Here is a 25,973-nt window from a genome sequence, read left to right as displayed (position 1 = left end):
TGAAACAGTAACTCAGCAGTAAATTTTAAGAAGGGTACCTGTACCTTTATTTGAGTACAATGTTACTTTGAGTTTTTACTGCTCTTGGTGAAGTATTTAGGCTATGTTTCTATAAATACTAACTTTGAAAATTCTTTTAAAGAATAGTTGAAGAATTTTAACCACTAACAGGCGCTGTCTGTTTTTGTTCTCACCATCTAATCTGACCTGATGACACCGGAAGAGGAAACAGCAGCGGCTTGTTGTGCGCTCGTGCTAGTGCTGCTTCGTAACGTATGAGAGACGCACTTTCTTGAATGAAACTCGGTCATTTTGAAAACATTCTCATGCTACACACATAGACTCTGCACCGATGTTTTCATTGTTTTCATAAAAAGACAGAGTAAAGTAAACTCTGCGGAAATTTTGAGTCAGCTGGCTGCTCCGCGGAGATTAAAAGTACGCTAAAAGCTAAAAGGCTGAAGTGGCACCATGGCGGATGTTACTGCCCGTAGTCTGCAGTATGAGTACAAAGCGGTGAGTAATGGGAGTGTTAATGAAGAAACCTATTCCAAAACAGACAGATTGCAGTGGTCTATGTTATGTATACGTTATCAAGCTTACTAGTCTTATATTTGTGACTCATTCTACTTCTTGTGTAGTTAGCCATTCTGCTAGCTAGCATTTAGCCTAACAGGTCCACTGCAACACGCAGTCATGTGTCTGATCCACTTTGTTTTGATTTGATAGAACTCAAACTTGGTGTTACAAGCTGATCGCTCTCTGATCGACCGCACACGGAGAGATGAACCCACTGGAGAGGTCCTGTCCCTGGTGGGAAAGCTGGAGGGGACCAAGATGGGAGACAAGGCTCAGAGGACCAAACCTCAGAAACTGGAGGAGAGACGAGACAAGTCAGTAACTTTGAGTGTAAACGACAAAACCCCTCAGATTAATTCCTTAAGAAATTATTTTAATTGAAGATGGACAACTGTAACCTATTCAACTTAGATTTACAAACAACAGAGCCACCAGTCTTTCCTTGTGGTAAAGTTCTTTAGTTATGGAAATCAGTCCATTATTTGCTGAGCTGCAAATCTATTACAGTTTTTCATAACATTTTAAAACACATTTCCAAAGAGAGTGGCTGGATTTTTCCGAACTGTAAACACAAACCAAAAGGAGCAAATAACTGTATCAGAGCTCCACATATATAATGCAAAATGAAATACAGCACTTAACCCTTTAATGCATAGAGGTCACTACAGTAGACAGATATTCAAAATCCACTGTCTTGCATATGCATGGGTTTTGATGATGTGGTTGCAGATCAGCCACTGCAGTAGACACTAGTTCATTATCAGAGCAAGGCCTTCATCTGGAATTTGAGATCAAATGCCATGCCAGGGAACAGATTTGAGGAGATTCTGAAGAACATTCACTTTGTTGGCAATTAATCATAGGAGGTCAGATAAAAGATTCAAAATAAAATTTGTGACTCACTCTCAGAGTTAAGACCGCAGCTTCCAGCACTTTTTACACGAAGGAAATCACACAAGTATGACAGAAGAAGATGAAGTATACTCTTGTAAACAAGGATATACCAATGATTTTTGTCTGTGTGGTCACTGAAGGTCATCAAACCCAACCATATGGAGTACAATGATGAGTCAAGGACTTAAGATTGGGAATGAACCATGGTATATAGTATCCAAAGATTTAAGGCACTGAAAAGATGCATATATAAACATGATCACCATAATCAATCAGAGGCTTAAAAGTGGCAGAAACAAGTCTCTTCTTTGCAGTAAATGAAAAAACAAGACTTTATCCTAAAATAAAAAAAGAGCTGCAGCTTTAACTTCTTTACAAGTTGCTCCATATAAATCTTAAAAGACAGCGACTCATCAGTTAAAACAGGGCCTTTTCTACTAAACACATGCATGAAGAGGTCTAAACTACTCCGAAAACTTTGTACACATATCTGATTATAACTAAGTCCAACCCCTTGTCTGCCTATTATCTAACGTGTTCTTTTCCCCTATCTACTTGTTTGAACCATTTATGGGAGATGGTTATTTAAATCTCTTCTTCAGATGCAGTGTGATTTCTTTGTGATTTGTAAATATTGTTAAATTCTGAGTGTTATATATGCACATATTGTATTGTGTAGAAAATCTGAGTAAAAAGCCATTACTTTCAATAAGAAGTTCTATGTTTGTCAGGTGAGAGTAACACACCACTATTTCTAGAGGCAAAATTTCTTTTGGACATTGCCATCTGTTGGACTGATCCCTGGTTTTTAAGGTGCTCTGCAAGATGATTCTCAGTCGTTCGAAAGTAATCGCTGCCTGTAAGGTTTGAAAAAGCAATAATCCTCACAGTGAAATTAAAGACACTGGGAAAGTCATGATTTGTTGTGATCTCTGTGAGACACCAAGGGTAATCTGTTAATTCATATTGTCTGTAACCATTTTTGTGTTCTTGGTCTGTTCATACAGGAGGCGAAAGAGAGATGAGGACAGGCATGATATCAACAAAATGAAGGGCTTTACCCTACTGTCCGAGGGTATCGATGAAATGGTTGGCATCGTGTACAAGCCTAAAACCAAAGAAACCAGGGAGACCTATGAGGTGCTGCTCAGCTTCATTCACGCTGCTCTGGGAGATCAGGTCAGTAAATACCCACACAAAAACAGCTGCCTTTATGAAGTCAGCTCACATTTTTCCTCAGAGAAGACTGAGATTGTTATTAAAAATTCTTGTAGCCACGTGATATCCTGTGTGGAGCAGCTGATGAAGTCCTGGCAGTGTTAAAGAATGATAAAATGAGGGATAAGGAAAGGCGGCGTGAAGTAGAGCAGCTTCTTGGACCGGCTGATGACACACGCTACCACGTGTTGGTAAATCTTGGCAAGAAGATCACAGACTATGGTGGAGACAAAGACTTACAGAATATGGGTAAGATCAACAGATATAACTAATGCTTTTTATTAATGAGTAATAATAAGGCATAGGATTTCTGTATAGTAGCATTATTTGTTTGAGGACATTTACTAGCATATGTGAAAATATAATTTGAATTTTTATCATCTTATCTTCTCTTTACAGACGACAACATTGATGAAACGTACGGTGTGAATGTCCAGTTTGAATCTGATGAGGAGGTGAGGCTTTTTGATTATTCCCAAAAAACAGAAATTCTTAAATCATCATTGACCTGATGGTTTAAGTTTTGTTTCAGCAGTAAACACAGTCTCTAATTTTCTTTATCTTTTTTATTCAGGAAGGAGATGAAGACCAGTTTGGAGAGGTCCGAGATGAACACTCAGATGAAGACAGCGAAGGAGAAGAGGCTGATGTGGGCTGCACTCTTTCAGCAAACGTAAGTGCAGCATTTTTTAACATAATTATGTTGGATCCTTTCAAATTAGTGCATTTAACCCTACACTGCATGGAAAGTGAGCAAACGTCTCTTTGTTTAGCTTGGTGTAACAGGGGATGTTATGACAGTGAAGAAGAAAGATCTACATCCCAGAGACATTGATGCTTTCTGGCTTCAGCGTCAGCTCAGTCGTTTCTATGATGACGCCATCGTCTCACAAAAGAAAGCTGACGAGGTCTTAGAAATTCTAAAGGTACGTCAGACATTTTGGATTTTTGTCTGATGCACATACTAGTGTTTATTTTAAAACCAGCTCACCCATCTGTCCCTCTGTATTCGACAGACGGCCAGTGATGACAGAGAATGTGAGAACCAGCTTGTGTTGCTGCTCGGCTTCAACACCTTCGACTTCATCAAAATTCTTCGTCAGCACCGCCGCATGAGTAAGTGGTGCAGAAGATGTTGTTGCTTGTTTTGATCCTGAGCCTGATGAAGTTGTTAATCACTTTTTGTTTCTCTGACGTACAGTTCAGTATTGCACCATGCTGGCAAGCGCTCAAAGTGAGGCAGAAAAGGAGCGAATCATTGGAAAGATGGAGTCAGATCAGGAACTATCTAAGATTCTATACCAGCTGCAGGAGACAGAGAAGGAGGATATTATTCGGGTGAGAGAACTTGCCTGTAAAGTCAAGAAAGAAACTGCACTCAGGATATTTGACTGTATGCCTGATGGTGTTATTTTTTGTTGGGTTCCTCTCATAGGAGGAGCGATCTCGAAGGGAACGGGTGAGAAAGTCTCGGGTTGATGACTTGGAAGCGATGGACATTGACCATGGAGAGGTAAAAATACAATGTTCATATACCAACTAAAATCATGATTTTTTCACTCTAAGCCAAACCAAATATGAATTGTTGTTCTTCTTATCCTAAAGTCGATGGCCCCTCGGCAGCTGCTTGACCTTGAGGACCTGGCCTTCACACAGGGAAGTCACTTCATGGCGAACAAGCGTTGCCAGCTGCCAGACGGCTCATTTCGCAAACAGCGCAAAGGTTATGAGGAAGTCCATGTGCCTGCACTCAAACCAAAGCCCTTTGCAGATGATGAGGTTTGTTCATAAAGCATCTCATTCCTCAGCCTTCCGACAAACACAAAGTTCCATTGATATGCTGTTGCCTTCATGTCCTACAGTTATCATATTCTTGTGTCATCAGGTGTTGGTTTCCATTGACAAGTTGCCCAAGTATGCACAGGCTGGCTTTGAGGGCTTCAAAACCCTGAACCGCATCCAGAGCAGGCTGTTCAAAACCACCATGGAGACAGATGAGAACTTGCTCGTGTGTGCTCCTACTGTAAGTAAATTCTTTTTAACCAGGAAGCATCACTGAACCTTTTTCTTTGGTGTACTTTCAGCTATAACTCAGCTCCTTTGTGTGCACACAGGGAGCTGGTAAGACCAATGTTGCTCTGATGGCAATGCTGAGAGAAATCGGAAAGCACATAAACATGGATGGTACCATCAATGTGGACGATTTCAAAATCATCTACATCGCTCCTATGCGCTCACTGGTGCAGGAGATGGTGGGAAGCTTTGGCAAGGTAAAGCCTTAGAGATGTTAAAATGTATGGTATTAAATGTAGCAGTTGCTTAATCAGTTAGTTTAATGATAATGATAATAATAACTTTAAGTCGTAAGTTTAAGTTTAAGTTGCTAAATTTTTTAAGTAATTTCTCTTTTTTTGTAGCGCTTGGCAAGTTATGGCATCACAGTGTCAGAGCTAACAGGAGACCATCAACTTTGCAAAGAGGAGATCAATGCCACTCAAATCATCGTCTGCACCCCTGAGAAATGGGACATTATCACCCGTAAAGGTGGAGAGCGAACCTACACCCAGCTAGTGCGACTCATTATCATTGTAAGTCCTGTGGAAGTGTTTAGTATAATGTGTGTTTAAATGAAGGTGCGGCTGAAATGACAAAAAAACCCTTATTAACAAAAAGAATTTGTCTTGTAGGATGAAATCCACCTTCTGCACGATGACCGTGGACCCGTGCTGGAATCTCTGGTGGCGAGGACCATCCGTAACGTGGAGCTGACCCAGGAGGACGTGCGTCTGCTGGGCCTCAGTGCCACACTGCCCAACTACGAGGATGTGGCAACCTGTCTGCGTGTAGATCCTGCAAAGGGACTCTTCTACTTCGATAACAGGTATGCTCTTTGCTCAATCCAAAAACATCACTAATTAACAGGGGTGGAAAGTAACTTACATTTACTCAGGTGACTGTAATCGAGCAGCTTTTTTGTGTACTTTTGCTTTTTTGAGTGCATACTGAAATCAGTAATTTTACTTTTTTTTTTTTAAAGTTTAAGTTGGAGGAAGTATTGTAATTCACTACATTTTAAAATGCAGCAAGTGCTGAGTAAAAATAAAAACATCAAAACAAGGTGGTCCAAACTTTCGGTCGACATCACGATAATCAACTCACAACACACAGTTCACAGCTCACAGCTACACATGATGGTCTGACAGATGGTCAGAGATTGATTCCACATTGCTTGAGGAAACTTTAGAGTAAACTCCACATTAGATACTTGTTACTTTTACTTGCGTGGATTTTTTTTTTGCCAGTTCTTTTACATCTTCTTATGTAAATTTTAACCAAAGTAACTGTACTTTTACTTGAGTACAATAGTCTCAATAGTCATACTTTCTCCACCTCTGCTAATAGATGATCACATTTTAAGTGTTTGGATGCTCCCCATAATAGCTACATGGGCTTTCTTGTTTACCCTTTCTACACTTTGAGCATTGCATCCCTTTTCCTCTGCAGCTTCCGCCCTGTGCCACTGGAGCAGACTTATGTCGGCATCACCGAGAAGAAGGCCATTAAACGTTTCCAGATCATGAATGAGATTGTCTATGAAAAAATCATGGAGCATGCTGGAAAGAACCAGGTGAGTCCTGTCTGAAAACACCTCCTACAAACTGTGCGTTTTTAGCAAAATTAAGTTTCAGGCATACTACACTATGCAACATAAATCTCTTAACGAGGTGGGAGCCAAGACCAAAGATATTGCAACGTCATCTTTTGTCTGGGACAGCTCAAAACTGACAGTGTATACCAGGCTTAAGACTGGACAATTTTCAAAATTTAACTCATTTAAAAACATGGAGACCTCAAATATAAGGATAGTTTCAACCGCTTTTTAACATGAATGGACACACCAAACAGCTTAACCAGACTGAGAGTTCATACATCTGCCCTTTTTAGAAAAGAATTGATAGAGGTTAGGGATTACACACATGAGATCTTACAGAACCTCATGTGATCAAACAGGATTTCAGAGGAAAAACAAGCTTGAAGGAGGATGGACGTTCTCAACAGATGTCCTGGTGTGTCACAGTCAGCAAAAACAAGAAAAATCCTGGCTGAAAGGATGGGATTTGTTGTCTTTATGTTTCTGAGCTGTAAAAGTACATAAAGTGGTTGATGATGCAACCCAGTCTGCTTATTGGTTGTTGTGGGCATTTTGTCAGAGATGGTCCACACTGGATCCACTCCAGATCAGGGAGGCTAGTTGGTTGGGACAAGTCCCTGTTAATTTGGGCTGGTGGGCATCAAAAAGAAACGAGAGGTCAGAAAGTTGGTCATAATTTTTCATTGATATTTATCAGACATAGATTGCTGTAATTGTAAAATAATGTCTTTGGGGCACGTATTTTCTGATCAGAGGCTATTAGAAATATTGTCCTGCTTTTTGATCTTTTAGCTCTAACATAATTTATATGAATACTCTTGGATAAACAAAGAAAGTTAGAATCCTGTAACTTCTTATACAATGTCTCCACACTACCCTCACTGTGATATCAGATTTGAGATACTGATGTTTTCATGTTGAAGCAGGGAAACTATGAATGTGATTATTTTAGGGGAACCAATTAAATGATAAATATAAATTATACATTTGCTTTACTCCATTAGGTTCTGGTGTTTGTTCACTCCAGGAAGGAGACAGGAAAGACTGCCAGGGCCATCAGAGACATGTGTTTGGAGAAGGACACACTGGGACTGTTTCTCAGAGAGGGCTCAGCCTCCACTGAAGTGTTGAGAACTGAGGCAGAGCAGTGCAAGGTGAGCTAATTTCACCTCATAAATTTAACTGAGTATGATAAATAAATGATCAATGCCACTTTTCTCTAGTCCTTGGTCACAGTCTAATATTTTGACTCAATTCTCCAGAACCTGGAGCTCAAGGACTTGCTGCCTTACGGTTTTGCAATTCACCATGCTGGTATGACCAGAGTGGACCGTACACTGGTGGAGGATCTGTTCGCGGATCGGCACATCCAGGTCCTGGTGTCCACTGCCACTCTGGCCTGGGGTGTGAATCTACCTGCACACACTGTGATCATCAAAGGGACTCAGGTGTACAGCCCAGAGAAAGGCCGGTGGACTGAACTAGGAGCCTTGGACATTTTACAGGTCAGTGTGGGCTCCCTGGTTATAAAACTGCAGGAGAAATACCCTGTGCCTGTTCAATAACATTAATAATATTTATTTTATTTTAGATGCTTGGTCGAGCCGGTCGTCCACAGTACGATACCAAAGGAGAGGGAATCCTAATTACGTCACACGGAGAGCTACAGTACTATCTGTCTCTGCTTAACCAGCAGCTGCCCATTGAGAGCCAGATGGTGGGCAAGCTGCCCGACATGCTCAACGCAGAGATTGTACTGGGCAACGTGCAGACTGTAAAGGTTAGCAGCATGTACACAACCATTAAAAAAATGGAGAAGCACTTATAGAAATGTGTTATTTCTTTCATGGTTTGTGTAATGCAACATATTTCTTTGTATCAGGATGCCGTGAACTGGCTTGGCTACACATACCTGTATGTGCGCATGCTCAGAAACCCCACCCTGTACGGTGTCTCCCACGATGACCGGAGTTCAGACCCCCTGCTAGAGAGACGCAGGACAGACCTGGTGCACACAGCAGCCAGCGTCCTCGACAAGAACAGCCTCGTAAAATATGACAAGAGGACCGGAAGCTTCCAGGTAAGTGTATCTGTCCCTGTAAGTCACCTTTAAATCAGTAAATCACACTCTAAAAAACACAATTTGCGACTTTTTACCTTCTCATTTTTAGGTTACAGACCTGGGCCGCATTGCCAGTCACTTCTACATCACCCACGACTCCATTCAAACTTACAACCAGCTGCTTAAGCCCACTCTCAGTGAGATCGAGCTCTTCAGAGTCTTCTCGCTGTCCTCAGAGTTCAGGAACATCACTGTGAGAGAGGTATGGTGACTTCAGACTGATGTTTACATCCAATTATGACCCTCTTAAATCAAACTTTGTTTAATGTACTGAATTGAAAACTGATCAGTAGTTTGGTCTCACAGGAGGAAAAGCTGGAGCTGCAGAAGCTGCTGGAAAGAGTTCCCATACCTGTGAAGGAAAGCATTGAGGAGCCCAGCGCTAAGGTATCATAACCAGTTTATATAAACGGCATTTATATAAACTAAAGCCACAGTCTGCTATTACCCGATAAGAGATAAAGATGATGCCTCTTGTGTGTGTCTGTAGACCAGTGTTGTAGTCGAGTCACCAAACCTCAAGTCCCGAGTCCCTAGTGTTCAAGTCCGAGTCAAGTCCCCTTTACCTGAGTCCGAGTCGAGTCCCCATTACCTGTGTTTGAGTCCTAGATGAGTCCCCATTACCTTAAACCTAGAGCCAAATTAAATTAATTATTTTTAAGCCATTCTAGCTTTCCAGGTGGGTTACGCTGATGTTTTATTAGTGTTTTAATTTCTTCAACTTTTTCTTCAACTTCAACTAGAGGAGCTGTCAACAGCAGTTGTGCACGAACAAAACCAAACATCTACAACCCAATGGTGGAGTAGACTTGGGAGACAGGGTTAATTTTGGCAACTGTTTTTAGTTTTAGTCTTTAGACAAAACTACTTTTAATTACAACTTAGTCATAATCAAATCATAATTTTAGTTAAGTTTTAGTTGATGATATCTAAAAAAAAAATTCCAGTCCAGGATGAGGGTCATTGATTTTTATTGATAATGATACTCTTATTAATACTTCTTTATAATCACACTCTTCATCGATAATACTAGTTATATTAACAGGATTATTTGTGTATTTAGGGTGGAAAAATGAGACAACATATTTTTAAATGAACTCAGCTTTACATCTATCTTATACTAAATATTCCTCCTTTAAAATGACTGGATTTATTCAGATTTCTCACTAAAATCTAAAATTCCAATTTTCTCCCTGTGACATTGAACACATCATGAAAAGGTTTTAACTTCGTCCCCCCTTCGATACTCCAAAGTCTGAGTTGTCATTGAACACATCATAATTTTACCGTATGCCACCTCGTTTAGCTCACTAATCAGCGTTATCTCGCCAGTGTTAACGCAGATTTCAACGTTGGATTGATATTTTAACTGACAGGACTTACAGCGAGGTTTAAGAGTTTCTATCACTCTGTCCAAGACTGAGGAGGATTACTGTACAGCAGCAACAGCAGCTAATATAAAGAGTCTGAGCAGTTGATGGAGATTTTCAGCTTTTCAAAGGTAGGCTGGCAGCATTTTAGTTTAATTTCTTGTAAAGATTACTGTGGGAATACAGAGAAGAGCCACAGGTTTAAGCTTCCTATCAACCTATCAGCTCCTTTCTCTGTCACCCAGGCTCCCCCGTTTCTCCTGCTCTCTCTCCCCTGGTTGTTTTAACAGACAGCAGGTCAGACTCACGTGAACGCACACCAGGTGCTGCATGAACACTGATCAGTTATGAGGGGTTTTCTCACACAAAAACAATAAATATTACAGAATGAAATAGTCTTCAGCAATAAAGGTCCAAGTCCTCCTCTTCATCCCCGAGTCCTGACGCAGTTAAAACTCGAGTCCAAGTCCGAGTCATCAGCGCTTGAGTCCAAGCCAAGTCACGAGTCCTCCAAATCAGGACTCGAGTTGGACTTGAGTCTGAGTCCTGGACTCGACTACTATAAGACTGTAGACATTTGATTTTTTTAGCAACACTGTAGAATTCCCTGAAATTTGTTCATGTGTTTTGTGGTTTTATTCTAGATCAATGTGCTGCTCCAGGCGTACATCTCCCAACTCAAACTGGAGGGCTTTGCCCTGATGGCTGACATGGTGTATGTCACACAGGTATGCTAAATCATTTTTTCAGAATTGCTGACTTTTGTTTAGTGTTGTTTTGGTTTTTGTTCTCTCCAAGTCACACGTAGCACTCCTTTTCACTGCATTTTTCTGGAATATTCAAGTTCTAGAATAATAACTAGAGCTGCCACCTGGTAGTTATATGCCTCTGCAATTACCAGACAGTGAAAGAACAGTGGTGGGCCAAGAGGAAGGGCTGGGACAGTTTTTGTGGTTGTATGATTGACAGAAGTCTTAGTGATAATAAACTGGAGTCGTTCTGTATATCAGTAATATATCAGTCAATAAGATGCACACGATAGATGTCAATTAAATAAGGATATAGGATAAAGTGAAAATTACATTGCTTGTATTGGTCAACATGCTTAACAGAGACAAAGCGATTTTTGATAAAAGAAAATTGTGTAGAGCCACAGACATGTTTTAAAGACGGTATAGCTCCTAGGAAGCTTCAATATATACAGTGTCACTGAAGCCTTACAACACTGGGGCTTTCCACTACGGCTTTTTGTGAAGACAAAAAACCGTAGTGAATGTGACATATCACATTTGCAAGATTTGCCAGGACTATCATAAATTTGTGTGTATACGTAGACAGACAGACTACCCCTAAATGAAATAACTCTATGTACATGTGTTAGATAATTCAGTTGAGCGTTTCTTAAACCTGCAATGACAAAAAGTACTTGTGGATGTTTATTATTGCAACTGAAGAGTCTTTTCTGAACGGTAATGTGATTGTGTTATGTTTTCTTTCAGAGTGCTGGCAGGTTGATGCGGGCTATATTTGAGATTGTGCTCAACAGAGGCTGGGCACAGCTGACAGACAAGACCATGAATCTTTGCAAGATGATTGACAAGAGAATGTAAGTTTGAAATCTCTGTTAAATAACAATAAAGATGGCTTTATATTCAACCTTTTACATAGAGATGTAACCCATAAGTCTTAATTGAAATAGGATTAGATAAAGTAGCCACATCAAATAAGACAAACAGTTACAGTTTAAAACAAATGTAAAATTTAAAACTTGTATGTAGAAAGGTGATGAAAAAGAAAAAAACTGACAGAAACATTTGGATAATTTTGAAACAGCAAGTCAAAGCCAATTAAGGGAAATCTTAAAAAGATATGGCGTTTATTTGAAATGAGTGTTCTGTCTTAAGATCAGAGTGAGGCTGTTTCACAGTTTTGGGTAATGCCATATTAAAGCTGTCTTGCCAACAGCAATGAAGGGGATGATCTGAGAATTAAAGCTGGGATACAAAATAAAGGTAGTTAGTGACATTAGACAGAGCTTAGGATTTTAGAATAAATCCTTAAAATGACTTGTAGTGATGACAGCAGAAGGGCCACATGCTCTCTTTATTTTGTGTTAGTTAGAATAAGCTTTATTGTCTTTTGTTGGCTAAATGCATCTCATGTTCTGTACCCCTGCTGTCAACAGGTGGCAGTCCATGTCCCCCCTGCGTCAATTCAAGAAGCTTCCAGAGGAGGTGATAAAGAAGATCGAGAAGAAAAACTTTCCCTTCGAGCGTCTCTATGATCTCAACCACAATGAGATCGGTGAGTGTATTTTCCCCTCTCAAGTTCCTCGCTCAACCTGGGGAATAATCTAAAGTCCTCTTTTTCATTTTCCAGGCGAGCTGATCAGAATGCCTAAGATGGGAAAGACCATCCACAAATATGTCCACCAGTTCCCCAAACTGGACCTGGCTGTCCATCTGCAGCCGATCACCCGCTCCACACTGAAGGTGGAGCTCACCATAACCCCTGACTTCCAATGGGACGATAAGGTCAGGAGTCACACCCACAAAGTGCTGCACCCGTCTGTATTTCTTATGAGCCTGACCTGTTTCATTCTCCTTTAGATTCATGGATCCTCCGAGGCTTTCTGGATCCTGGTCGAGGATGTGGACAGTGAGGTCATCCTGCATCATGAGTACTTCCTGCTCAAAGCAAAGTACGCCCAGGACGAACACCTGGTGACTTTCTTTGTTCCTGTGTTCGAGCCTCTGCCACCGCAGTACTTCATCCGTGTCGTATCAGACCGATGGCTCTGTAAGTCACTTGATTTACGCATCTTACATTCACATGATCTGTCTGTCAGCATTTAAACTCAAACATCTTTTACTTGTTGTCAGCCTGTGAGACTCAGCTCCCGGTGTCCTTCCGTCACTTGATCCTACCTGAGAAATACCCCCCACCTACAGAGCTGCTGGACCTGCAGCCACTGCCCGTCACTGCTCTCAGGAACTCTGCCTTCGAGGCGCTCTACCAGAACAAGTTCCCCTTCTTCAACCCCATTCAGACACAAGGTACAGGAAAAGCTAACTTCTAATGTATTTGTCATCATTTTGCAAGAAGTAGCGTCTAGATTCTTACTTTGTGTTTCTGTCCCTCTAGTGTTTAATGCTGTGTACAACAGTGATGACAATGTGTTTGTGGGAGCTCCCACCGGCAGTGGAAAGACCATTTGTGCAGAGTTTGCGATTCTTAGGATGTTGCTGCACAACGCAGAGGGTCGCTGTGTCTACATCACCCCAATGGAAGCACTGGCTGAACAGGTATGCCATCATTTAGGCAGAAAATAACCATCCAGGTGAACCACGGATGAAGTACAACAGTTAAAATCATATTAAAGTAACACAGGCATATAGTTACTCATTTTAAAAGCCAATGACATGTAATAATGGCATGTAATAGTAATTATTGTGTTTATACTTGTGTCTCAGGTGTTTATTGACTGGCACCAGAAGTTCCAGGACATCCTGAACAAAAAGGTGGTTCTGCTGACAGGAGAAACCAGCACAGATCTGAAGCTCTTAGGAAAAGGCGACATTATTGTCAGTACCCCCGACAAATGGGACATCCTGTCGCGTCGATGGAAACAGAGGAAGAACGTGCAGAACGTCAGCCTGTTCATCGTGGATGAGGCACACCTCATTGGAGGGGAAAATGGAGTAAGAACACTGATTTATTTTGGGGTTTACACATCTTTTGTACACTGTTATAGTTTTTAGCAAGGATGGAAAGAGTTCAAGAATATTGTACTAAAGTAAACATAAAATTACTTTAATTAACATTTACTTCAGTATAAGTAAACATTTTGGTCTTGAAATCTGTTCAAGTAAAAGTTAAAACTAATTCATTTAAAGTTTAGTCAAAGTACTGAGGAGTCATCATTTTTGATACGTGTGGGGGTTTTAAAGTAAAATATGACTTTTGTTTTCTCTTTTGTACAAAAAACGCAACTGTATTAAACCATATTTTTTCTTAAAGGGACATCTTTTTACTAACTTGCTGCAAATTTTTGATGTAATAGGGAAACTTTGGGTCAGTGCCATTCTGTTCTTTTAATCCTACCCATCATTTTTTAGTGCCTTTTTGCCCCTCTTCTCAATTTTTAGTTATCATTTTTTACGTAGTAACTGATGCTGTTTAAAGTGTAGCAAAGCACAAACTTCGCCTTAAAGTATACTTAAGTTAAGGTAAAATTAATCTTCTCAAAGTTCTCAAAAAATACAAGTACACAAAAAAGCTACTTGATGACAGTAAGTTGAGTAAATGTTATTAGTTTCCACTCCTGGTTTTTAGTGGATTTTGCGTCATGTTAATATTCCTGTTTGTCTTCATTAGCCCGTGTTGGAGGTCATCTGCTCCAGAATGAGGTACATCTCCTCCCAGATTGAGCGCCCTATCCGTATTGTGGCCCTCAGCTCATCCCTGTCCAACGCCAAAGATGTAGCTCACTGGCTGGGCTGCAGCACCACGGCAACGTTTAACTTCCACCCCAATGTCAGACCTGTTCCTCTGGAGCTCCACATCCAGGTCTGTGAGCAGAAACTCAACAACAGAATTATGAAGTGTTTTGCAAATTTCAGGAGTTATTGTAAACTTTTCTGGTCTGTTCAGGGCTTCAATGTGAGTCACACTCAGACCCGTCTGCTGTCCATGGCTAAGCCGGTCTATCATGCCATCATGAAGCACTCTCCATCGAAGCCAGCCGTGGTGTTCGTCCCCTCGCGCAGACAGACTCGCCTCACAGCCATCGATATCCTCACCTTCTGTGCCGCTGATGTAGTTCCTCAGAGGTTGGTTTCTCCAATTATTTCTGATGAGATATGGACTTTGACACTTTCAGCAGTGCCTCATGTTGACTCAATGATAGGATGTTAAGTGCACACCAATAGGGGCAGAATCCAGGTACTCAAAGCATGAAAATGTAAAATGGAGGAAGAACATACTTAAAAGGTCTGAGCTAGTGAAATCATATGAAAAGCCAACTTGTTTTGACCATCAAGGTCCTCAACATCACTTGAAAAACACCCAATAGCACCCAAAATTGTTTGACTTTTTTTTTTTTTGCTTTGACCACATTGAGTAACCAGTCATTCCCCCTTTTCTATAAAATTTGATAAGTGTTTGTCTCTTCTTAGGTTCCTGCATTGCACCGAGAAAGACCTCGCTCCTTTCCTGGATAAGATAAATGATTCAACTCTGAAAGAAACTCTGGCCAATGGTGTAGGCTACCTGCACGAGGGTCTGTCAGCAACCGAGCGCAAAATAGTGGAGCAGCTCTTCAACTCAGGTATGTGTCCCCCCCTGCTCTGTGCCTTCACCTGAGACAATTTTGGCTTTTTATTAAGAGTAAATAATCAATCTTTTTATGTTGTGGCCCTTCAGGAGCTGTTCAGGTGGTGGTATCATCTCGGTCACTCTGCTGGGGCATTAACATCTCTGCTCATCTCGTCGTTGTCATGGACACACAGTACTACAACGGCAAAATCCATGCGTAAGTCTGATGATAATGCTCATCCTAATGTGTGTACTATAGATAATACAGGCTTAATTACATTCTCTTTTTCCCCTCTGTTTCTCAGATATGTGGACTATCCCATTTATGATGTCCTCCAGATGGTTGGCAAAGCCAACAGACCCATGCTGGATGATGAAGGCCGCTGTGTCATCATGTGTCAGGGCTCCAAGAAGGTAGAAAGCCCTGCCATTATTATTTTTGTCACTTTAAAACTATGGCTTTGGCTTATGCAACTATTTGCAGTAGTACAAAGGAGCCAATCAGTTTCCTTCCTTTACAGGACTTTTTCAAGAAGTTCCTGTACGAGCCGCTGCCAGTGGAGTCTCACTTAGATCACTGCCTCCACGACCACTTCAACGCCGAGATTGTCACAAAGACTGTGGAGAACAAGCAGGATGCTGTGGACTACCTGACATGGACGTTCCTCTACCGCCGTATGACCCAGAACCCCAACTACTACAACCTGCAAGGTGAGGCTCGTCCTGAAGCTTTTAAAAGACAAAGACCAGTTTTAAAAGACACTTTTACTTGTGCTGGATGAATGAGAAATTAAAAGTTTTGTGTTTATGTTGTCAGGCATGTCCCATCGTCACCTGTCAGACCACCTGTCTGAACTTGTGGAGCAAACGCTGTCTGACCTGGAGCAGTCAAAGTGCATCAGCATAGAGGACGAGATGGACGTAGCTCCGCTCAACTTGGGCATGATCGCTGCCTACTATTACATCAACTACACCACCATCGGTTTGTACTTTTAAAAACTCTTATTATAGCCTTTTTATCATCATTGCAGATACTTGTGTTTTTTTAAACTGTAACTGATATAACAAACCTGGTGTCTGGTTATGTTTGACAGAGTTGTTCAGCATGTCCCTGAATGCAAAGACGAAGATCCGCGGGCTGATTGAGATCATATCCAATGCCGCAGAGTACAAGAACATTCCCATCAGACATCACGAGGATGCACTTCTCCGACAGGTAACCTAACAGCTCTAAAAAGAACTCTTCTTTTTCTGTGCAATAATGAAGACACTGATGTTCTTGTAATCAATCTGATGATGCTGGAACCCCTTATATTTGTTTTTCTTAGCTGGCACAGAAGGTTCCTCATAAACTTAACAACCCCAAGTTTAATGACCCTCATGTGAAGACGAACCTGCTGCTGCAGGCTCACCTCTCCAGGATGCAGCTGAGTGCTGAGCTGCAGTCAGACACTGAAGAGATCCTGAGCAAGGTACAGATTGATGTCTTTTATGTATGAAGTTCAGACTGTTCTAACCCTGTGTGCATTTGATTTAACTTGTGTATTATGTTTGCAGGCTGTTCGTTTGATCCAGGCCTGTGTTGACGTGTTGTCCAGTAATGGCTGGCTGAGTCCTGCTCTGGCAGCTATGGAGCTGGCTCAGATGGTCACCCAGGCCATGTGGTCCAAGGACTCCTACCTCAAACAGCTGCCATTCTTCACCTCAGAGCACATCAAACGCTGCACAGACAAGGTACCTCAAAGATTTTTCCTTTAAGCTAAAGCATATAACAAGTCTCTCCCTAAATCCTCATGACCATGCATCATCTCCTCCTTTGTGTTCTCATCAGGGTGTGGAGAGCATCTTTGACATCATGGAGATGGAGGACGAGGACAGAACAGCTTTGCTGCAGCTCTCAGACGCTCAGATGGCGGATGTGGCTCGCTTCTGTAACCGCTACCCCAACATTGAGCTGTCATACGAAGTGGCAGAAAAGGACAGCATCAAGAGGTACAAACGGATGCTTTCAGCTGCAATCTTTGCAGTTACTAATACATGACTATTGAATGGCAAGAAACTGCTCCTCTTGCATGCCTATTTTTCACTAATTTTGACATACATGTCTATTTATTTTCCACAGTGGCAGTCCAGTTCTGGTGCAGGTTCAGCTGGAGAGAGAGGAAGAGGTCACTGGACCTGTCATCGCACCTCTTTTCCCTCAGGTTAGTGTCTTTTTGTGGTTCATACAGTCTACTTCTCTCTGATGCATAATGGCTCATTTATAAACGTGTGCTTGTTTTTAGAAACGTGAGGAGGGCTGGTGGGTGGTGATCGGAGACCCTAAATCAAATAGTCTCATCTCTATCAAGAGGCTGACTCTGCAGCAGAAAGCAAAGGTCAGTGTGCAAAACTGCATGCATTTTGTAACCAAAATAAATACCCTTCAAACCAACATATCTGAATTTTGTTTGTCCTTTGTGCTGCTCCTCTGCAGGTGAAGCTAGACTTTGTTGCTCCGGCGATGGGCGTTCATAACTACACCCTGTACTTCATGAGTGATGCATACATGGGCTGTGATCAGGAGTACAAGTTCAGCGTGGACGTGAAGGAGGCTGACAGCGATGGAGACAGTGACTCAGACTGAGCAGTAACATCAGTTTTGTCGACTCTAAAGGCCATTTGTTTTACATGGAGAGGGATCTGTATGTTATTTTTTACTGTAGATATTCATCCTGATTCATGTCTGTGAGCTTGTCATTACCATTTCTGCCCTTTTTGTTTTACTCAGTACCGTTTTGTCACAAATCAAATAACATTAAGGATAAACACCAGTCCACAGTAACAGTGTACAGGATCTGTTCATACAATCAGACTGAATCCCTTATCCCAGTTCTGAGTGTAGTAAGTAGTGGAACTTCGTGTTTACCAATCATTACACAGAAAATGGATAAGCCATTTTAGATTGCTCTTATTCTAGATTGGGTCTTTAATAAGAAATCCAACCAGTCATGATTCTTCAACTGGTTTGTTTTGAAATGTAATTCCTGGACTGGTCGATATGTTTTTAGTATGATGTGCTGTCTTGGATATTTTTTGCAATAAAAAGAAGCCACATTATTCTTTGCTTGTTTTTCTTGTATTTTCTTGTTTTTATTTTACTTATCTTTACAAACATGAATTATAAAATCATTTAAGCTTTTATAAAGAAAATCAATTAACAAAGCACAATATGAGCTGACAAAAAAAAGATTAAGAAAAATAAAAGGGTGGCATGTTTAATATTGAGCTGAATACTGCAGAGCTGTCAGATAAGCTGTGAAAGCTGAATTATTACTAAAACGTGGTGACCTCAGGACCACATGGTTCCCAGTGTAACGTGCAGTAACTGTTGTTAGAAGAGCAGTGTATTCGTTTATCAGCGTTCAGGCTTCTTCTTGAAACCTCCAGATGGCGATCTCTCCGTCATCACCACAGGACGCCAGAATTCCTGCCTCCTTTGGGTTCCAGGAGACACAGTTTACATCCTGACTGTGAGCTTTTGCCACTTGAGCCGACAGTGAGAATACGGGCTTATCTGGATCAGATGCTTCGTCTTCTTTAAACACTCGCACTGCGTCATCACCACAGGCTGTAGCCAGGGCTCCAGTCAACCGACACCTGAACAAAGATAAAAGTCTTATATGATCTGAAGAGGAGATTTATTAAGAGAATGTTTCTGGATGGAGGTCATTTTTCACATGTGGCAGGGCTATAATATCTGTATGTACTTTGTGGATTAATCCAGAAGGCCACATTTTCCCCAAGTTTAACATTGTTTGCTTATATCATGGGAAATGCATTCAGAATAAAACATTCCCTGTGACTGAGGAGAAAATTTGGACTAATTGAGCTGCAGTGATGAGCATTGTAAGATAAGAACACTGAATCAGTTTTAATTTTGTAGAAAAAAATGACGAAAAAACCTGAGGTCGGTATTCTGCTGGCAGTAGAATGAAGAAGAGCTTACCAGGCAACATCATAGACTGTTCGTCCATGGTACCCAGACAGCGTGCAAATGCACTTCCACGTCAAATCTCCTAAAAAACACAAAAAAAATCTTAAGTAGCCAAGAGAAAATAAGTTTATATCAATTATTTTAAACATACGTGAGTGACTGCTACCACCAACTCACCGCCTGGTCCACTTTCATTGGAATAATCCTTCCAAATCTTCACAGTCCGGTCATCACTGCATGAAGCCAGTCTCTGTCCGGCTGCATCAAAAGACAACGCCCACACTGTTGACGTGTGTCCTTGTAAGGTGGCTCTGCACTCCCAGTCATCATCATCTTCCTTGTAGATACAAATGTTGTTGTCATAGCTAGCTGAGGCCAGGAGCTGTGAAATCAGTCATTAAGTAAAAGCATTAGTAAGGTGATTGAGCAACAAAACAAACCATCATTCATGTGCATGAAGCTAAATCTGACAAACCTCCTGTGTTGGGTGCCACACAACATGCTTTACATCTTGTGTGTGAGAGTTTACAACTGTGACACACTCATACTCATCTTCTTCATCCACTGAAACAGAAAAAGAGAGAGAGTTTCCATTAAAATATAGAGAAGTTACAATCAAGGTCATGGATTCATGCAGTGTTTCTCAGCCGTTGTGTTTACACGAACCTTCCCAGACCCAAACACTTTTGTCTCGGCTACATGTTGCCAGCAGATTCCCTGATGGTGCCCACGCCACACATTTAACCTCATTCTCATGTCCCTCCAGCACAGTCAGACTCTGGAAGAAATAGTTAAAAACTCTGGGTCAGATCCAGTACAGGTGCAGCAGATTCACCATGAATACTGAACAAATCTTCTAACCTCAAAGTCATCGCCTTTCTTCTTCCAGATGCATGTTGTTGCATCAAAACTGGCAGAGGCCAAATAATTCCCACAGGGTGACCACGCCACTTTCCTCACAGTGCGCTGGTGTCCATCCTGAAGCACCGTCTTACAAACCCAAGAGTCACCTACATGAAACAGAAGTCAGGAGGGTCACCAGCTACAAGGGATATGACCAAACTGTTGACAATAAGATGGCTGCTTCTTTAATTTAACTCTTTTTATATGCCAGGCCTCTTTGAGGCAATTTGAATTTATGGGAAAGTGTTCATACTTTTTTATGCAAAGAAAAGGATAAGAAAAAACTTTGACTTTTGACTTTTAATCCATCATGAGAAGCAGGGAAGCAGAAAAGTAGAATATGATGGCAAACTAGCAAGAAAGTCACTTACTGCAGACAAAATAATGAGCAGGATATATATGGACAATTGCAATCAATTTGACAAAAAACAATTATTGCATTTTTCTTTTTTAATCAACAAAGGGCACCATTTTCATTTGGCTTCGCTTCTTCAAAAGCAGTAGCCAAAGCAGTAACACATTTGCCAATCTTAGAACCCGGCGACAGTCATTGTCTATTACTGTCTCTTAAGTCCTGTTCGCACAGTATTAGTATTACTTAGGGAGCTCTTGTAATTTGTAATAATCGTGCTGGAAGTCTGCATTTTTAATCTCATGCAAATCGACCATGTCTGTTATTTGCGGAAAAAATATTGCAGGGTAAATTACCGACCATATTTCAGCTCACACAGAGGTCCATAGGTAATACTAATCCCATGTGAATCAGCATCACTGTAATTCATGGTGGTAATTGACACTGTCAACAAAGTTTTGACTAATTTAAGTTATTAATAGTGCTTTGCTTTCAGCTAATTCCAATTTATGTTAAAAAAAAAAGACTTTGTGTAACTTAATTTTCTTGTTCATTTAAACTTTACTGCCCAAATGTACAGTGCTCAACAAATTTATTAGACCACCCTAACCCTAACCCTAACCAAAGTAAGGCTTATGCTACAGCTGCCCTAAATTAACAGCATTGGTAATTACCAAAATCATTTTTATGATTCTGCAATGGTTAATACAACAATATGTAGAAGCTCTTTAACCAAAATGATATCTTTAATGCTAATATATAATTATTATTGTTATCCATGAATTTTCAAATTTACTGATTTACAAAAAACTGAAAAAATAGTAAAGCACATTGATATTTCTTGATTAGCTTAATATGTCAAATTATAGTTATTTACTTGCATTCCTGAACAGAAAAATTAGTTTTAGTGGTTGAATGTTCTGCTTGATTAATTTCTGACTTCTCAGAGAAGCCCAGTGAGCCAGCTCAAATTTGGGTGAATTCAGTTTGAAATTCCTCATTCCTGTTCAAAATGGTAAAACGTGGAGAGCTCACTGAAAATGAAAGAGTCTGCATTAAAGCACTTCATGATGCTGGATGGTCTTTGAGACAAATATGACAGGTGGACTTACAAATTTGTTAAGCACTGTACGTACACATACTGCTGCTCTCTTATGAAAAGCGCTTTGTACAAAGCATTGCTGTAATCCTTTCTTCATTCACCAAGACACTATGAATCAAGGTATCATTGTTTTGCTTGTCAGTTTTGTCACTATTGTCTCAGTTTTGTTATTTAAAAAAACAGTCAACAAATTCTTCCTGTCAAAATGTTTGTTAACATAATTAACACAGCAGCCACATCTAGAGTTGAACGTAAAAAAGTACAATGCAGTCCAACACTGTGTTAAAATATGGGGCATATTTTACTTCATATTTAGAATTTCCTGCAGGCCAGTAAAAATGGCCCATGGACCAAAGTTAGCACAGCTCTGTTTTAAAAGATCTCCCTTATAATATTATTTAGTAGTATCAAAGAGAGGGGATGAGAAAGATGTCTGAATTACACACACTGTTGCTACTTATGTCTGCAATTTAGGCATCTTGCAGGAATTTGCCATCGTTCTTGAGTTAAAAAACAACAAATTATCTACCACTTGGTGCCCGGGACTTTAGGTATCTTTGGGTACCTAGTCTTGTGCATCGTGACAGCCCGTCAGTCTTATCAGTAAACCCTCATGTAGTTCATTTTGTTGACTGCTCACCTTCTCGTCCCCATATCCGGATGGCCTTGTCACCTCCGCATGAGGCCAGCAGAGTCCCGGTTGGGTTCCAGCTAACGAACCAGCACCGAGAGTCCGGATGTGCACTCAGTCTGTGAACCAGGGTCAGAGCTTCCTTCATGTCTGAGCTGTTTGATGGTTTTGAGTCTCTGATCTGCTGACACTCCGCGGTCTGCTGTCAGTTACTGCTGACCGTTAAAGAGATGAATTATTTTAAAAACACTACGACACACTGAAATAAACCCCGCAAATTACTGCTTTCAACTACATTAAGATATGATCTTATAATACAGCTGGACGAAAAGATAGGAATCTATTTGAACAACTGTACAAAGTCTGAAAGTTCACTTGAATAACGATGCCGGAAATGCCGCCATCTTTGCTAGGGTGCTCTTCGTGATGCATTGTGGGGGCTTCTTCTTCTTGTTTTGTAGTTTTAGCTCTGTTGGCAAACAGATTTGAGTTGTTTACCGCCATCTTGTGGGAAAAAAGTATGTATCTAAACGTTATCTTTATACTATTTGATTCATGAATCTTATTAATCTCCTTATTCTTTTTTTCTAAAAACGACGACTGATATAATCATATTATTTTCTCATGTCCACAATATATTACACGTTGCCCCTTGAATTTTTAATAGAACTTAAAAACAAGAAGTTTGTTTTTGCCCCAATCTAGCACCGCTAGATGGGAGCAATGATCAGCACCATCCTTTGTCCGACCATCTAATAATCCAACGAAGAAGAATGTTGTAAACGAGGAAGTCAATATTTTACAGGAAGCCTGCGTAAGCTTCCTTTTGTTTTGTTTTGTCTTTGTTTTTCTGTACCATGTTGATGGGATTTTTTCAGCGGGGATAAAGCTGGATTAGAAAATAGGTTGAGGTTGATCTTATTTTTTTCTATTAAGTTCAGTTTTGTGACGTTTGGCGTTCGCTCTGAACTAGCTTGACAAGCTAACAACAAAGCTAGCAGGCCTGAAGGCCATCTGTCCATTGTCTCTCCGTCGGCCAGATACTTATCCTGTTTACTTAAAGCAGCTGGTTTAAAAGCTAATCGTCGTTCGGAAATATCTGTAACCACCCTGAACAAATTGCTTGTATCGCTGTCATCTGTCAAACACCCAGGTAACGTTTCCTGTACCAGCTAGCGCTTCATACTTGGGCCGGTCTGTTGGCTGACCTCACACCGTTCAAAAGCTTCAATCACAGCCTGGTGAGAAACGGAAACCAGCACTAACATAGACTATCAAGACGTTGGATCATCATGTACGCCCCGCCGGGATCTACTGTTCCTGGAGGCCGGAGGAGGAGAGGAGGGACCTCTGTGCCCAAGCAGCCGGAGCGGAGTCTGGTGTCGGCTTTGCCCGGAGCTCTGTCCATTACCGCGCTGTGCACGGCTCTGGCTGAACCGGCCTGGCTCCGGGTTCATGGTGGCACCTGTCCAAGACAAGAGCTAGGGGTGGCAGATGTCCTTGGGTACATTGATCCCAAGCTTTTAGACGGTGAGGGCCAACACTAGCCCCTTTAAACCTACAGATTAATCTGGTAGCTCACTTGTAATAGTATGTCAACTCTCTGTGTGTCCTCCAGATTTCTGTGTGAACCCACAGACCATACTACTTCTGAGGGTGATTGCTGCCTTTTGCTTCCTGGGCATCCTGTGCAGTCTGACAGCTTTCCTTTTGGACGTGTTTGGACCCAAGCACCCTGCACTCAAGATCACACGCAGATATGCATTCGCACATATTCTGACAGGTATAAATCTTCCAGTCTTTTGTATCATGTCAGTTGCCATCTGTTTGTCATTTCTGGATACCCACGTTTTCCCTGTCTCTCCTCAGTGTTGCAGTGCGCCACAGTGATAGGCTTCTGCTACTGGGCTTCGGAGCTCATCCTGTCACTACAGCAGCAGCACAAAAAGTACCACGGTTCCTTCATATATGTCACTTTCGCCATCAGTTTCTACCTGGTGGCAGGAGCTGGCGGAGCCTCCATCCTTGCTACAGCTGCAAATCTCCTGCGCCACTACCCCACAGAGGAGGAGGAGCAGGCATTAGAGCTGCTGTCTGAAATGGAGGACAGCAGTGAAACTTTTCCCGCTGATTATGACATTGCCAATCAGTTTCAGCCACCGCCTGCCTACACGCCCTAATGCCACAAGACTGGCCTTGTTAGCACACGCTTCTCTCTTTCAGCACGGCTATTGGCTTGATGAGCAAATCCCACTCTTTATCAAACGGATATCTTCATAAAATACTCTTCATAATGAACACAGCGTGCACAGATGGTGCAAAAATTCTGTGCTGACAGTGCTTGGGTGCATGAAAGCTTTTCTAAGTGGTGGCAGAGATTTAGGATTTGATTCTTACTTTCACCACTGAAGTTGTTAGTGATTTGCATGTAAATGGCTTTTAGGATTTGGTTCTTACATGTGAAGCAAACTAAACTGCAAGAAGTGCTCACCATGGCTCATCATAAGTAACTTATGAAGCAGCCACAGCCACATCAGTGCCAATTATTGAGGCCGGGCTGTCCGCACATTGTCAGCGGTTGTATTGCTCTTGGTTGGACGTGGATGGAGCTTAGTTAAGCATCATTTTGATGTAATTTTTTAAATTTTGTCATTTATTATTTTGATTTAACCCAAACATAAATGCAAACATACACTGAGAAGTTTGTTTTAGACATTTCTTTTATATAAAATCAAATGGACCCTTTTATTTATTATTTAGCTATTTGTGCTGTGTCTTGCTTCTTTTCTCTTTCTTTGTAGACACCTTCACTGGTTTAGTCTTATTTAATCACGCCTGTACTTGAATTAATACATTGTTTAAAATTTTGTGAGAGCAGTGTTTGTGGTGTTTTAAAAAGGATCAGCCTCAGCCTGTGTTATGCGTTGAGAGCGATCGGCCACGGAGGAAAGGGCAGAAACTTTCTGTACGTTTCACAAGAAGTGAAACTGAGTAACCTTTGTACTTTGTTGCATACGTTGGTTTTGTCATGTTTCTTGTATTTGATTTATGAAAGAAACCTTATTTGTAGTTTGTGATTACCATGTGTGACAGTTTTGAGTTTGTGTTTTCTATGCATGAGTTCTTTTATGTGCACATTTTCGACCCTTCAGACTGAATCCTGTGAGAAAATCTCCTGTAAGGTTTCAGCCGAGGCTTAAAAATTGTGATGTGGTGACTAGTTGACTGTTTATTGCTTATTTTTCTTCATTACTGCGTTTTATTCTCAGATTGTTGCTTTACTTCCATCACCAGTATGTAAATATTGATTGTTTATACATAAAAGTGGTCAAAATAAAATAAATGCCATATTTTGCCTCATGTTTCTCATCTGTATTTAAACCTTAATTCATCACAACCGTTTTTCACGATTTGTGGCTTGTTTTCTGACACTGTGATGGGAGAAGATATTGAGTGTGACATTTCAGTCTGATCTGGGTATTTCTGCATTTGCTGTCTGGGCCTTTTAGACACAACATGGCATTACTGCAAGTAAGAGCCTTACACCCTAATAGACTTTAAAGGGCATAGGGTATACCATGTTTCCCATCCTCTGCTACCCTATAGAAAGTGAATAACAGACCGTTTCTGCTTCTTTTTGGCACATGCTGTGCTGTTTCAAAGTGATTACTTCAGTACTTATTTCATCCCTTCTAATGCATTAAGTATTCTTAATAAGACTCATTATCTTTGCAGGTTTCTCCATGTTGATGCCAAGCCAAAGAGTTTAATTCTATAAGGGCCATGACAGTTCATGGGTTAAAGCACAGTTTAGATTACTCTTTAAAGCTGCACTTTCAAGCTGTAACTGTCCGGGGC

General features: G+C 41.0%; 3 protein-coding genes across 3 annotated transcripts; 2 read left to right on the top strand and 1 right to left on the bottom strand.

Moving 5' to 3' along the window:
- The first annotated feature begins 231 nt into the window (after window positions 1-231).
- On the top strand, window positions 232-18,250 carry snrnp200 (small nuclear ribonucleoprotein 200 (U5)). The gene is made up of 44 exons (XM_041787107.1): window positions 232-516; window positions 730-893; window positions 2,481-2,652; window positions 2,748-2,940; window positions 3,091-3,146; window positions 3,266-3,364; window positions 3,465-3,617; window positions 3,708-3,807; window positions 3,893-4,029; window positions 4,127-4,204; window positions 4,297-4,470; window positions 4,577-4,714; window positions 4,806-4,961; window positions 5,109-5,279; window positions 5,379-5,572; window positions 6,196-6,319; window positions 7,348-7,497; window positions 7,606-7,848; window positions 7,935-8,123; window positions 8,226-8,423; window positions 8,515-8,667; window positions 8,772-8,852; window positions 10,480-10,563; window positions 11,335-11,441; window positions 12,021-12,139; window positions 12,215-12,369; window positions 12,445-12,634; window positions 12,718-12,891; window positions 12,980-13,140; window positions 13,309-13,536; window positions 14,213-14,404; window positions 14,489-14,667; window positions 15,013-15,164; window positions 15,260-15,368; window positions 15,457-15,565; window positions 15,673-15,862; window positions 15,969-16,133; window positions 16,246-16,367; window positions 16,480-16,623; window positions 16,709-16,885; window positions 16,983-17,143; window positions 17,274-17,355; window positions 17,437-17,529; window positions 17,628-18,250. The coding sequence occupies exons 1-44, from the start codon at window positions 472-474 to the stop codon at window positions 17,775-17,777; spliced, it is 6,411 nt and encodes a 2,136-aa protein (XP_041643041.1). The 5' UTR covers window positions 232-471; the 3' UTR covers window positions 17,778-18,250.
- A 22-nt stretch (window positions 18,251-18,272) lies between these two features.
- Window positions 18,273-22,559, bottom strand: ciao1 (cytosolic iron-sulfur assembly component 1). Its single transcript, XM_041787106.1, has 7 exons — window positions 22,125-22,559; window positions 19,989-20,137; window positions 19,794-19,905; window positions 19,603-19,691; window positions 19,305-19,509; window positions 19,140-19,209; window positions 18,273-18,790 (listed from the first exon to the last, which is right to left on the bottom strand). Exons 1-7 carry the CDS (start codon window positions 22,261-22,263, stop codon window positions 18,556-18,558), a joined length of 999 nt encoding a protein of 332 aa, XP_041643040.1. The 5' UTR covers window positions 22,264-22,559; the 3' UTR covers window positions 18,273-18,555.
- A 315-nt stretch (window positions 22,560-22,874) lies between these two features.
- tmem127 (transmembrane protein 127) lies at window positions 22,875-25,465 on the top strand. Its single transcript, XM_041788622.1, has 3 exons — window positions 22,875-23,645; window positions 23,734-23,898; window positions 23,985-25,465. The coding sequence occupies exons 1-3, from the start codon at window positions 23,408-23,410 to the stop codon at window positions 24,293-24,295; spliced, it is 714 nt and encodes a 237-aa protein (XP_041644556.1). The 5' UTR covers window positions 22,875-23,407; the 3' UTR covers window positions 24,296-25,465.
- The last annotated feature ends 508 nt before the right edge of the window (window positions 25,466-25,973 follow it).

The sequence above is a fragment of the Cheilinus undulatus genome, linkage group 5 (assembly GCF_018320785.1).
Source record: "Cheilinus undulatus linkage group 5, ASM1832078v1, whole genome shotgun sequence".
NCBI classification, from domain to species: domain Eukaryota; kingdom Metazoa; phylum Chordata; class Actinopteri; order Labriformes; family Labridae; genus Cheilinus; species Cheilinus undulatus.
Note: the sequence above shows the minus strand (reverse complement) of the source record. Positions and strands in the feature narration are given on the sequence as shown.